The 12,859-nt window shown below is 43.8% G+C and overlaps 1 protein-coding gene across 1 annotated transcript in view; it reads left to right on the forward strand.

Moving 5' to 3' along the window:
* SPHKAP (SPHK1 interactor, AKAP domain containing) overlaps positions 1-12,859 on the forward strand; it is a 166,741-nt gene that overhangs the window by 131,336 nt on the left and 22,546 nt on the right. The window contains exons 6-7 of the mRNA XM_004385841.2: positions 7,065-7,320; positions 8,818-12,595. Of these exons, the coding sequence (XP_004385898.2) occupies positions 7,065-7,320; positions 8,818-12,595 (4,034 nt within the window). The remainder of the gene's footprint in view (positions 1-7,064; positions 7,321-8,817; positions 12,596-12,859) is intronic.

The following is a 12,859-nucleotide window of genomic DNA, read 5'->3' on the forward strand; positions in this document are numbered from 1 at the left end:
ATGATTCCCAGTATTGTATGATTGTGTAACCTGATGTGATTTCCCTATGTGTTGTAAACTCTACCACTATGATGAGGTTCTATGTGATCTCCTTATGTGTTATAAACTCTATCACTATGATGAGGTTATACTGATGACATCTACAAGATTGGATAGTGTCTTAAGACAATCTCTTTTGAGATATAAAAGAGAGAAGCGAGCAGAGTCACATGGGAACCTCATACCACCAAGAAAGCAGTGCCGGGAGCAGAGCATGTCTTTTGGACCAGAGGTTACTGCGCTGAGATGCTCCCAGACCAAAGGAAAACTGATGCACCACAAGGACCTTCCTCCAGAGCCGACAGAGAGAGAAAGCCTTCTCCTGGAGCTGATGCCCTGAATTTGGACTTGTAACCTACTGGACTGTGAGAAAATAAACTTCCCTTTGTTAAAGCCATCCACTTGTGGTATTTCTGTTATAGCAGCACTAGATGACTAAGACATAGACATAGAGAAATTTATATCAAGGAAATGGCTCAAGTGGTTGTAGAGGCTGGGAAGTTCCAATTCTGTGGGTCAGGCTGCAGGGGTTGGCGAACCCAAGATCCAGACCTTGGAGACTGACAAATCCCAAGATCAGCAGGCAAGCTGCTAGCTCAGGTCCCAAGAACCTGAGGTCAGATGAACAGGAGCCAGCTGCAGGATCCAGAATGGGCAAAAGCTCGCGAGCCTTGCTAGAAAGTCCACCTATATTAGATACAGGCCACGCTCACAAGGAAACTCCCTTTCAACTGATTAGCTATTCACGGCAGATCCCATCATGGAGGTGATCACATTATAACACAACTGCCAAACTATATCATAACTACCAAGCCACTGAGAATCATGGCCCAGCCAAGCTGACACACAACCTTGATGATCACAACAGATAATGGCTGTAAGTACCTTCTCTTTATATTAGGCAAAACCATGAAGAGCAGAAATAATATTCAAACCTGAGTTTTGAGAGCATTTCTGCACCAGGCCTGTATTTCCTCTGCTGCTACTTCCTGGCATTGAGCTCCTGCCTCACCAGTAAAAAGGTTTTGCTTCATCTAGGATGGAACGCATGGGGTCGCCATGAGTCGGAATTGACTTGACAACAATTGCTTTGGTTTGTTTGGTTTAGGATTCGCCCACCCACCAAAAAAACAAAAACCTCACTGTCATTGACTTGATTCAGACTCCTAGCGACCCTATAGGACAGAGTAGAACTGCCCCATAGGGTTTCCAAGGCTGTAAATCTTTATGGAAGCAGACTGCCGTGTCTTTCTTTAGGATAGGACACATCAGTATAACAAATGAAACTCCAGGTGTAGTAGCCCAAGTAGAAACTAATGCTCCTGGGAGCCAAAACCTTTGCCCCTGTCCTACTGCATGGAGGGAGAGGACAAATATTATCCCTTGCCCTCATAGCTTAGGCTAAGTACGTACATGCACATTGGGTGACAGTTTTCATTAATGAAGCAAGAATTTCACTATTTATAGTAACTTGAATCTTGCTAGTCAGAGAAGTAGCATAATGGAATGAAAGTCATTTCTTATTTGAAGTCAGCAGATCTGGATCTTTTTGAGCCTCAGTTTGCCAGTCTATGAGATTGGGATAATATGATTTCTACTTTATAGGATTACCTTGAGAATGAGATAGAAGTCTCTGGATGGCAGAAACGGTTAACAAGTTTGGTTACTATACAAAACGTTGGAGTTTCAAGTCAACCCAGAGGTGCTTCACAAGAAAGCCCTGGCGATCTACTTCTGAAAAATCAGCCGTTGAAAACTCTATGGTGCACAGCTCTTCTCTGACACACATGGGGTTGCCTTGAATCAGGGTCGACTTGACAGCAAACGGTATTTTTTGAGAATGAGATTGTTGTTAGGTGCCATGGAGTCAGTTCCAATTTATAGAGATCCTGTGTACAACAGAACCAAACACTGTTGGGTCCAGCGCCATCCTCACAATCATTGCTACTTTTGAGCCCCTCACTGCAGCTACTGTGTCAATCCATCTCAATGAGAGTCTTCCTCTTTTTTGTTCACCCTCCTGATAATATGTCCAAAGTACGGGAGATGAAGTCTCACCATTCTCGCTTCTAAGGAGAATTCTGGCTGTACTTCTTCCAAGACAGATTTGTTCGTTCTTCTGGCAGTCCATGTTGTGTTGTTGTTAGGTGCCGTTGAGTCACTTCTGACTCATAGCGGTCCTATGTAAAACAGGACAAAACACTGCCAGGTCCTGTGCCATCCTCACAATCTTTGTTATGCTTGAGCCCATTGTTGCAGCCACTGTGTCAATCTATCTCACTGAGAGTCTTCCTCTTTTTCACTGACCCTCTACTTTACCAAGCATGATGTCCTTTTCCAGGGACTGATCCCTCCTAATAACATGTCCAAAGTATGTGAGATGTAGTCTCGTCATCCTTGCTTCTGAGGAACACTCTGGCTGTATTTCTTCCCAGACATATTTTTCATTCTTTTGGCAGTCCATGATATATTCAATATTCTTCACCAACACTGTAATTCAAAGGCATCAATTCTTCTTGGGTCGTCCTTGTTCATTGCCCAGCTTTTGCATGTAGATGAGGCGTTTGAAAACACCATGGCGTGGGTCAGGCACATCTTAGTCCTTAAAGTGACATCTTTGCATTTTAACACTTTAGAGAGGTCTTTTGCACTAGATTTGCCCAATGAAATGCGTCCTTTGATTTCTTGACTGCTGCTTTGGTGGGTGTTGATTATGGATCCAAGGAAAGTGAAATCGTTGACAACTTCAGTCTTCTCTCCATTTGTCATGATGTTGCTTATTGGTCCAGTTGTGAGGATTTTTTTTTTTTATGTTGAGGCATAGTCCATACTGAAGGCTGTAGTCTTTGATCTTCATCAGTAAGTGCTTTAAGTCCTCTTCACTTTCAGCAAGCAACGTTGTGTCATCGGCATATCACAGGGTGTTAATGAGTCTTCCTCCAATCCTGATGTCACGTTCATCTTCATATAGTCCAGCTTCTCAGACTATTTGCTCAGCATACAGATTGAATAAGTATGGTGGAAGGATACAACCTTGATGCATACCTTTCCTGATTTTAAATCACCCGGTATCTCCTTGTTCTGTTTGAACGGCTGCCTCTTGATCTATGTACAGGTTGTTTATGAGCACGAGAATACTGGAATTCCTATGAGATTAAATAAGTGAAAAGCACTTTGTTGAAAATAAACTTTAGTTTTTGTTTTGAAAAACATTGGCAGGGTAAATATTTTAGGAAACCCAACATTTTGCAAAAAAATACAGTTGAAACTGTATTTCCCCTGAAAATCCTGTTTCAAAAAGATTTCATCTCCCAAGTTCAAAGTACATTGTTTTAAAAGCAATATGATAGATCAATTAACAATTAATACAGCGAGGAGGGTTTATTTCTAGATAATCAGATACCCCTGACTTTGTAGCTCCTAACAAGGCTGGGACAGAGTAAATCTTACATGAATCCTTAGTAATTTGTTGTTTGTCAATAAATTATACACAGTGCTCGGTATGCTGACTTATTCTTGGAAATACTTACAGTAGAGTGTGAAGAATCCATTCCCATTTTCTTTTCAGCATAACAAAATTTTGTGAAAAGTGACTCTGTTTTATAGAACACTTTTCCTAGCTTTTGACAAGCACAATTATTATTGGGAAATCTCAGCTCTATTCCAGTATCGTTCTGAAAACTGATGTTAATTAGTTCTGACCTTGAGTTGAACTTGTTACACTCTGATGAATCCCAGGTAGTATTCTTAACTAAACATGACAGAAAATTAACTTCAGCACAAAGGAAACGTACACCTATTGATACGCGAGGTTCCAAAGACCAGGTCATTATGCAAAATACTTTCAATTTCCTACCCCAGCCTCCCCTCCTCCCCAGCCCCATTCCTCCTAGCTGGGCAGCTGGTGGCCCCTCTATACTTGAGGTGGTCATGGACTCTCCCTCATTCCTCTTGCCGGAATCTGAATCCATACTCTTGGCTACTGGCCAAGTTCCTCAGCCTCCCGGCATCCCAGATCAGGCTCTGGGGTGCAAAAAGTTAAGCGCTCAGCTGCTAAAGGTTGGAGGTTTGAGACCATCTAGAGACACCTCAGAAGAAAGGCCTGGCAATCTCTTCTGAAAAATCAGTCATTGAAAACCCTATGGAGCACAGCTCTACTCTGACACACATGTAGTCACCATGAGTCAGAGTCAACTCGGCAACTACGTTTTGTTGTTGTTGTCGTTGTTGTTGTTGTTGTTTCTGGAATCACGTGAGGCAGGAAATGGTGCCCTGCAGGGACATTAGGGTATGAAAACCAGAAGAAGGACAAATGGATATTGGGTCATAAAAGCAACACAGATATTCATTGGGGTCAGGTAGAGTTGAATTGCCAAAGACTCATTAAAGATCATTCATCAAAAAGGCATTCAAAATTCTGCATACCTTTCCTATGTAAGAACTAGCCAAGAATTTCCTGTGAGTTACAACAGTCAAACATTTTATTCTTTATTCCAAGGGTCCCTATATTTCCTACATATCACTTCACCCTTCTACCATCCCCTAAAGTCCTTAAATCATTTTGTAGGTAGCACAGTCCATGTATTTTAATAGACCAGAAAGGCTGGGGCAGCTTCAACACTGAATCCCATCCTAGCCAGCCATAGCTACCACCTACTTGTATAGGGATATTCTCAGCATGGCTGCTTAGTCCCAGTAAAGGTTGGTTACCTGTTAATCCAAAAGTAAAGATGGAAAGATTGGCAGAGGCCACTTGAGCTGGGTAATTGGGGAAGTTCAAATTAGTCCTGAGGGAATAGCTAACATTCCAGTAGGCCCCATGAGGGAATCAACAAGCTGCTATCAAAATGTGGTCTTTCTGGCCAGTCAGCCCCCATTCATTAGCATAAATTCTCAGGTGTGGTCTGGAAACTCCTTTAATAGCAAAGACACTTCATTCACCTGGAAAAGTCCAAGGTTTTAGAGGTTATCTCTCAGGAACCAGGGACAAAGACCAACTTCTTTGGGTAACGTTAATGGAAACCCCACAATAGTCATCTCTCCTAGAATTGCTCTGATTATATTCAATCAACGATTATTAAATGATATTCATGTAAGAAAAAGATACTCTATTTTAAGAAACAGAATATGCATGTCTATGTGTATGTAGAAGGAGCTCTGATGGCACAGTGATTAAGCCCTCGGCTGCTAACAGAAAGGTCTGTGGTTTGAACCCACCAGCCGCTCCTCGGGTGAAAGATGTGGCAGTCTGCTTCCATAAAGATTACGTCCTTACATAACATAGTTTATAAAGAAAATGTTCTACATTCTACTTTGGTGAGTAGCGTCTGAGGTCTTAAAAGCTTGTGAGCGGCCATCTAAGATACTCCACTGGTCTCACCCCATCTGTAGCAAGGGAGAATGAAGAAAACCAAAGACACAAGGGAAAGATTAGTCCAAATGATTAATGGACTACAGCTACCACAGCCTCCACCAGACTAATTCCAGCACAACTAGATGGTGCCCGGCTACCACCACTGACTGCTCTGCCAGGGATCACAATACAGGGTCCTGGACAGAGCTGGAGAAAAATGTACAACAAAATTCTAACTCACAAAAAAAAAAAAGGCCAGACTTAATGGCCTAACAGACTGGAGAAACCCTGAGAGTATGGCCCCCGGACACCCTTTAAACTCAGTAATGAAGTCACTCCTGAGATTCACCCTTCAGCCAAAGATTAGACAGGCCCATAAAACAAAATGAGATTAAGTGGGCACACCAGCCCAGGGGCAAGGACTAGAAGGCAGGAGCGGGCAGGAAAGCTGGTAATAGGGAACCCAAGGTGGAGAAGGGAGAGTGTTGACATGTCGTGGGGTTGGCAACCAATGTCACAAAACAATATGTGTATTAATTGTTTAATGAGAACCAAGTTTGTTCTGTAAACCTTTATCTAGAATACAATTTAAAAAAAAAAAAAAAGTGTGGGGCAGGGAGATTACAGCCTTAGAAATCCTTAGAAACTCACTCTGCCCTATAGGGTGGGTATGAGTCGGAATCGACTCGAAAGCAGCGGGTGGTGGATGTGTGTGTATTTCTTGGCATGTACGCACACACACACACCTTCAGGAATGAGGATTCCAAAATGGCAAGTTAACTAGTATTAGACCCAATTAACTTCAACCATGGATAAGCATGATTTAAATAATCTTTTTTATAAAGTGAACATTTAGGCATAAAATATTTCCCCAAAGCATTTCAAATTGCACTTTGAGATAAATTAACTCAGCTCTCCTGCCCATTAACTCTTGTTTTGATTCAAAGAATTTTCTCTTAAAAATTAAATGAGCGTATTATTCCTCTTATACAAAATGGAAATCCTGATGCCAAGGCACGCTTGTGATTTGCTAGTAATCTGTACACAAGCAAGGGAAAGTGTTTTTATTGTTATTTTAGTGAACGACAATAATGAGTAGTGAAAATGAGTGGTGGAGAAAAGCAATGTGGTTGTAATTCTAGAACTGAGCAGAATTACTAGGTCTATCTGGGACCCCATCCAATGATCTGGGCTTCTTCATCATAGCTTTCCCCACATGCTGATCTTTCAGAGATAGTTCACTTCCATCTGATTTCTTAAATTTCATGTTTGCCACTTCTTCAGATGAGCAATACAATTATAAAATCTGAATGTCGTTGATAGAATGCTTGCTACACATCTGAAGTACTGGCAGAGGTTTTACTAAAACCAAGACAGAAAAAAATGTTGATCAGAGACCCTGGAACTCAATTTAATCAAAAGAGGAAAACAAAAACATCTGATATGACTGTTCAATTTTCCCCTAAGTCAAAATTTCTCCTAGGTACCCTTGTGTTCCCAAACATCATTTAAAATTTTTTCAAGGAGTTCATCAATATAAGCCCAGAAGATATTTCAAATATTTTAAAGGTCCCTACTGCTTCTAAAAGAGCTTGGTGGAAGGAGAAAGGTCAGAAGCAACAGTGTTTTATTTCCTCTGTCAACAAATGCCTTCTTTGCTCTCCACTTCTAGTGTCCTTGGCTGCCAGATATTTGCTTGGTCCAGTGTGCAAGAGGGAACAGACCAAATAGTACCAACAGCATCATCTTTGAAATCAACAAATTTTTGATCGGCCTGGAACTGGTGCAGGAGCGGCAGCTCCACGTGGAAACAAGCACCTTGAAACTGGAGGATGACACTAACTGTTCCTTGTCCTCAATTGAGGAAGACTTTCTCACCGCATCGGAGCACTTAGAGGAGGAAAGTGAAGTGGAAGAATATCGGAACGGTGAGAACTTTCCAATAAAACTGACGTGCATCCTGAAATTAGTCATTGTATAAAAATGTCTGGGTGAAGCTTCAGAAAAGTTTCTGGCAGGCCGCGTCAGTTTGGCTGACACATCACATTCTCCACCTTCTAAGTCTAGGCAGGGGAGGAGAAGGGTAAGAGAAGGGAGTGAAAGATGCTGACTAATGCCCATAATAGTCTTAATGGTTGGATGGCTCCAGACTCCCCGAAGATGCTTTAGGGATGCTGAAGGAAATCTGTGTGCTTTAAAGGGAAATCCTCCTGCCTGACAAGAGATGGGGAATATCACTGGGGGAGAAAGTTAACTTCCCTAAGACATCCCTAAAAACCTCGTACTGGTTTGGAGCCTGAATTTGAATCCTAGCTCTCCCACTTTGAGCCTATGTAACCTGGGGTCAAGTATCTAATCTTTCTGAGCCCTGTTTCTTTATATGTAGTTTGGAGTTTAATAATGTCTAGAACAAATGATTCTTGTAAGGGCAGAAGGAGATAACCCAAGAAAGTGCTTAAAAAAAAAAAGTTGCCATAGAGTGGATTCCTACTGACGGTGACCCCATGTGTATCAGGGTAGAACTGGGCTCCCTGAGGTTTTCAAAGGCTCATGTTTTTGGAAGTAGATCACCTGGCCTTTCTTCCAAGGTGCCTCTGGGTAGACTCCAACCTCCAACCTTTGGGTTAGCGGCCAAGCACATTAACCGTTTACACCACCCAGGGACTCCAGAAAGTGCTTACCAAAACCAAAAACCAAACCCGTTGCTGTTGAGTAAACTCTGACTCGCAGCGACCCTATAAGACAGAGTAGAACTGCCCCGTGGGTTTCCAAGGAGTGGCTGGTGGATTCGAACTGCCACCTTTTGGTTAGCAGCTGAGCTCTTAACCACTGCGCCACCAGGGCTCCCCATAAAGGCTTAGCACTCATTTATCCAGCTCTTTCTGCTGACTCAAATACAGCTCAATGAACAATGGGTTCCTCTTACCCACTCTCAGCCAGAGAAGAAGGGACACCTCAGCTGTTGTTGCTACTGTCCTTGGGGCAAGTCCTATGCAAACTTGAGAGCAAATCTCTTCAACAGACCAGTTACTGAGGTGGTTTTAAACATCCTCCCTCCCCTATCTGTCGCCACTGGGAACTTCTAAGATGCAGTTATTTTGCATTGATTTCCGCTTGAAGAATGGCTGCCAGTTCTTAGCTTGCAAACATTCTCTTCTCTCACTCTAGCCCTTATATTTATGTCCCACATTAGAAGCCATTTGGTTAGGTGGCATTTCCATAATGAAAATTCAAACATTTCCCGAGATTCAATTTTCTTGAAGAAACATTCAATATGCCATATTTGGGGGAAAGGGGGCAGAAAGAAAGAAGGAAAGAAGAGAGAGCTGATGCCTTAAGACATCTTTAAAAATGGATCATTATTTTAGATCCATGGCAACTTGCTACCCAAAAACTAACAGTGGTCTTCATTTTCTCCTTACTAGGTTTTGAAAATATAAATGTCTCAGCCAGTGTTTTGGAAAGTAAAAAGCCAAAGGAAGCCACCCAGGAGGAATGGAATTACAACAAGGAAAAATTGCTTTATGCTTTGGAAGACAAATATACTAACAAATATCATACACCGTTGGTTAAAACAGAAGGATATCTAGAAAAAGTAGCAGAAGAAACAGACTTGAGGAGCCAGGATCCCTCAGCCAAGACATCACGGTGGAAAGGTGAAGCTGTAGGGAGTTTGAGACCAGCCACCAATTCCTATTGTTCAGAGAATGTTAAAGGTCAAGTAGAAAAATCGCAGGCATGCTATACTCCAGGAGATGCTTATTCCACCAGGTTGGTTAAGAAAGATGTGCCTTCTGCATGTGTCACCATCACTGAGCATGGCAGCAACTTAGAGCCAGGAACCCCTGGAGGCAGAAGAAAATCTCTTCCTCCCATCCAAGATGGAGAAGCCACAACCAGCGAGTACGCTACGAATTTAGCAGAATCTGTGCTGCACGAGGCATTTAGTAGGTTATCTCATTCTCAGCCTGCACTACCCCAGGAATCTGCAGTCAGTATTTCTGTAGGAAGTGCCATGCTTCCCAGTGGCTGTTCCACAACAGACACAGTCCCTCAGTCATGGAATGAGCTCCCCCAAATCATCATAGTGCAGAGTCCAGATGGCAGTGATGCTGCCACTGAGCCAGAAATCTGCTCGTGGCCCGAGTCAGGAGTCTCCACTGAAACCCCAAGCGTCCACCCTGGAGCGAACTCAAGCAGACACCCCCAGAGTGCCCTAGAAGTAGTGTTAGCTTGTGCAGCCACTGTAATTGGAACCATTTCCAGCCCGCAGGCCACAGAAAGACTCAAAAAGGAACAGGAATCCCTGTTATCAGGCAGTCCACTGGGAGGCAACGAAGCACTGCGAACTCAAGCCTCCCAAGAACTGAAAGAACCTTCTCTCGGTGAATATTCCTTTCCCTCTGCTTTGTGTGGCATGACTCAGGTAGCAAGTGCTGTTGCTGTCTGTGGCCTGGGTGAAACACAAGAGGTGAAGTGCCCTGTGGCAACAGGTGGCCTCTTGTCTACAGCTCAGGCTTCTGCAGCCATTCCCCCACTTGGTAGTTTAACGATGGAGCAAAGCATGGAGATGGGGAACGAGGCCATTGCGGAGGCTCTGCTCAAGGAGGCCATGCTGGTTTTAATGAGGCCAAACACCTACAGCAGCGTCAAAGACCTCATGGAATCAATGAACGGGAGAATCATAGAAACCGCTTCAAGGCCTCAGACCCTATGCTCAGAAAATGTCCTCAGGAATGAACTGGCACAGAATCTGTCCAATGTTATCCTGAAGCATTCCTTTGATGAAGTTCACCAGAAAAATAAAATAACTGAACCCAACGATGTTAAGCATCCATCTGATACTCTGGACACCTTAATGGAAAGTACAAATCAACTGCTCTTCAATGTGATCTACTACACGTTCAAGAAGATGAGCCGTCTTGTGCAGCTCGGTGAAGGTGCTACTGGCCTTTCTAAGGAGACCATCAGATGGAGGGAAACAGAAATAGGCTACCAGCTAACCGATCAGGCTGCTAGTCAAGCGTGGCCAAAAACCACTGAATATACCAGCAGCCATTCAACTAGCAATCCACTCAACACTAGTCTTGCCATTAAAGAAGTTGTAGATGACATGTATCCAAAACCAGATAACAAGGGCAGAACGAGGCCAGGCCTCTTCAAGAATCCCACCCTGCAACCTGAATTGTCATATAGTCACAGTATGCACGATTCCTCAACAGCTAAAACACCCCCCAAGGAAATACACCTGAAAGGAACCATGGGCGATATTACAAAAATCCATCAACCAATGGCCAGTGTCAATGAGAATGAATGCAGAGGCTCTCCAGAGGGAGAAAGAGCACTTATGGCCAATAAACACAGAAAGGGATCCCAGGATGCTGAGGACAGTATGAACCCAAACACCCAAGAAAAATGCAGTAGTGACATGCCTCTCAACAAGGAAGTTCAAGTCAACCTGTCTTTGTTAGGGAATGACTTGCTGCTTCCCACTCAGCCCATGCTACAAGCAAAACATGCAGACATATGCTGCATTACAGACTTTGCGGAAGAATTAGCAGAGACGGTTGTCTCCATGGCAACTGAAATCGCAGCGATTTGCCTTGACAACTCCAATGGAAAACAACCCTGGTTTTGTGCGTGGAAAAGAGGGAACGAGTTTCTGGTTACACCAAACTTATCCTGCCGAACCTTGAAGAGGAAGAAGGAGAGCCAGACCAGCGGGACCACAGTCAGAAAACACAAGCCACCACGGCTCAGCGAGATCAAGAGGAAAACGGATGAGCACCCTGAGCTGAAAGAGAAATTGATGAACAGGGTTGTGGATGAATCTATGAACCTCGAGGATGTCCCAGATTCTGTCAATATCTTTGCAAATGAGGTGGCAGCCAAGATCATGAACTTAACGGAGTTCTCCATGGTGGACGGCGTCTGGCAAGCCCAGAGCTATCCTCGGAATCGGTTACTTGGCGACCGGTGGAACAGGCTGAAGGCCTCCAGTTGTGAAAGCATTCCAGAGGAGGACGCTGACAGCAGGGCCTATGTAAATAGCCTGGGTTTAATGAGTACCTTAAGTCAGCCGGTGAGCAGGGCCAGCTCTGTCTCCAAACAGTCCAGCTGTGAAAGCATCACCGACGAGTTCTCCAGGTTCATGGTGAACCAGATGGAAAATGAAGGGAGAGGCTTTGAGCTACTGCTGGACTACTATGCCGGCAAGAACGCCAGCAGCATTCTGACCTCAGCTATGCAACAGGCGTGCTGGAAAAATGACCATCTGAGTGTGAGGCCAAGCTGCCCCTCCAAGCAGTCCAGCACAGAGAGTATAACCGAGGAGTTCTATAGGTACATGCTGAAGGACATTGAAAGGGAAAGCAAAGACAACCCATCATCCAGAAGCAGCAGCCAGGATTGGACTGCTAGCCTACTGCCTCCCCCTCTGAGATCCCCATTTTGTTATAGACAGTCGTCCATACCAGATAGCCGATTGCCATGCACCAGGTTAACAGTGAATGCACCTGTCAAAGCCAACTCCTTAGATAGCTTTGCACAAAACAGCCAGCAAGATTTCCTGAGTGTGCAGCCGGTTAGCAGTGCTTCTTCCTCAGGTCTCTGTAAATCTGACTCTTGCTTATATCGAAGAGGTGGGACTGACCAGATCACAAACATGTTAATTCACGAAACATGGGCAAACTCCATTGAGGCCCTCATGCGAAAGAACAAAATCATAGTGGACGATGGTGAGGCAGTTGATGCTGAGCCTGTTTCCGTTGGCTCTCCCATGCAAGGGGAGAAGTGTGCAAATGGATTAGCTTCCAGCAGAGTGCAAAGTGGGCCAACTCTGCTTGTTCAGGAGTCTGTTGACTGCCCGAGGAAAGACTCGCTTACTGAAAGCAAACATTCCTCAGAGTCATCTCAAAGCAAAGCTGCTTCTCTTACGAACCACAAGAGCATAGATTCTAAAAAAGAAACTTCCATATGCCATGATGCTATCCCTCCAAACCACACCAGGCGATCACCATGCTCAAGGGAAGTGCCTTTAATTCAGATTGAAACAGATCAAAGAGAAGAAGGTGTTGGAGAACTTGAAGACTTCCTTTTCAAAAGCAGCCCCCATGAGGAAGCAGAAGAACATTCCAATGAAGAAAATACCCCAGACGTGGCAAGGGGCAGAGACATGGAGGGGAGCACCTGCCCAAACCATAGGTGAGTGGATCATCTCTTCTACTAAATAGGAACCATGGGACCTGAGTTTGTATCTTAGCTAGGGTTTATTCTGTATCTTAAACATAAAGGGACTTTATTGATGCAAGAACTGAATTCCTGAGACAACAAATGACTTCCCTGGGTTAATATGCATTTGTAAAAGAAAGTTGGAAGTGATTTTTTTTTTAAGTGTTTTTCATTTTTGTCTGTTCTAAAGATCTTTTCAAGGACACCGTGTTCTGCAAGTTCTGGCCCTTTAGATGC

Source organism: Trichechus manatus, unplaced genomic scaffold, assembly GCF_000243295.1.
Source record: "Trichechus manatus latirostris isolate Lorelei unplaced genomic scaffold, TriManLat1.0 scaffold00147, whole genome shotgun sequence".
In the NCBI taxonomy this organism is placed as follows: Eukaryota; Metazoa; Chordata; class Mammalia; order Sirenia; family Trichechidae; genus Trichechus; species Trichechus manatus.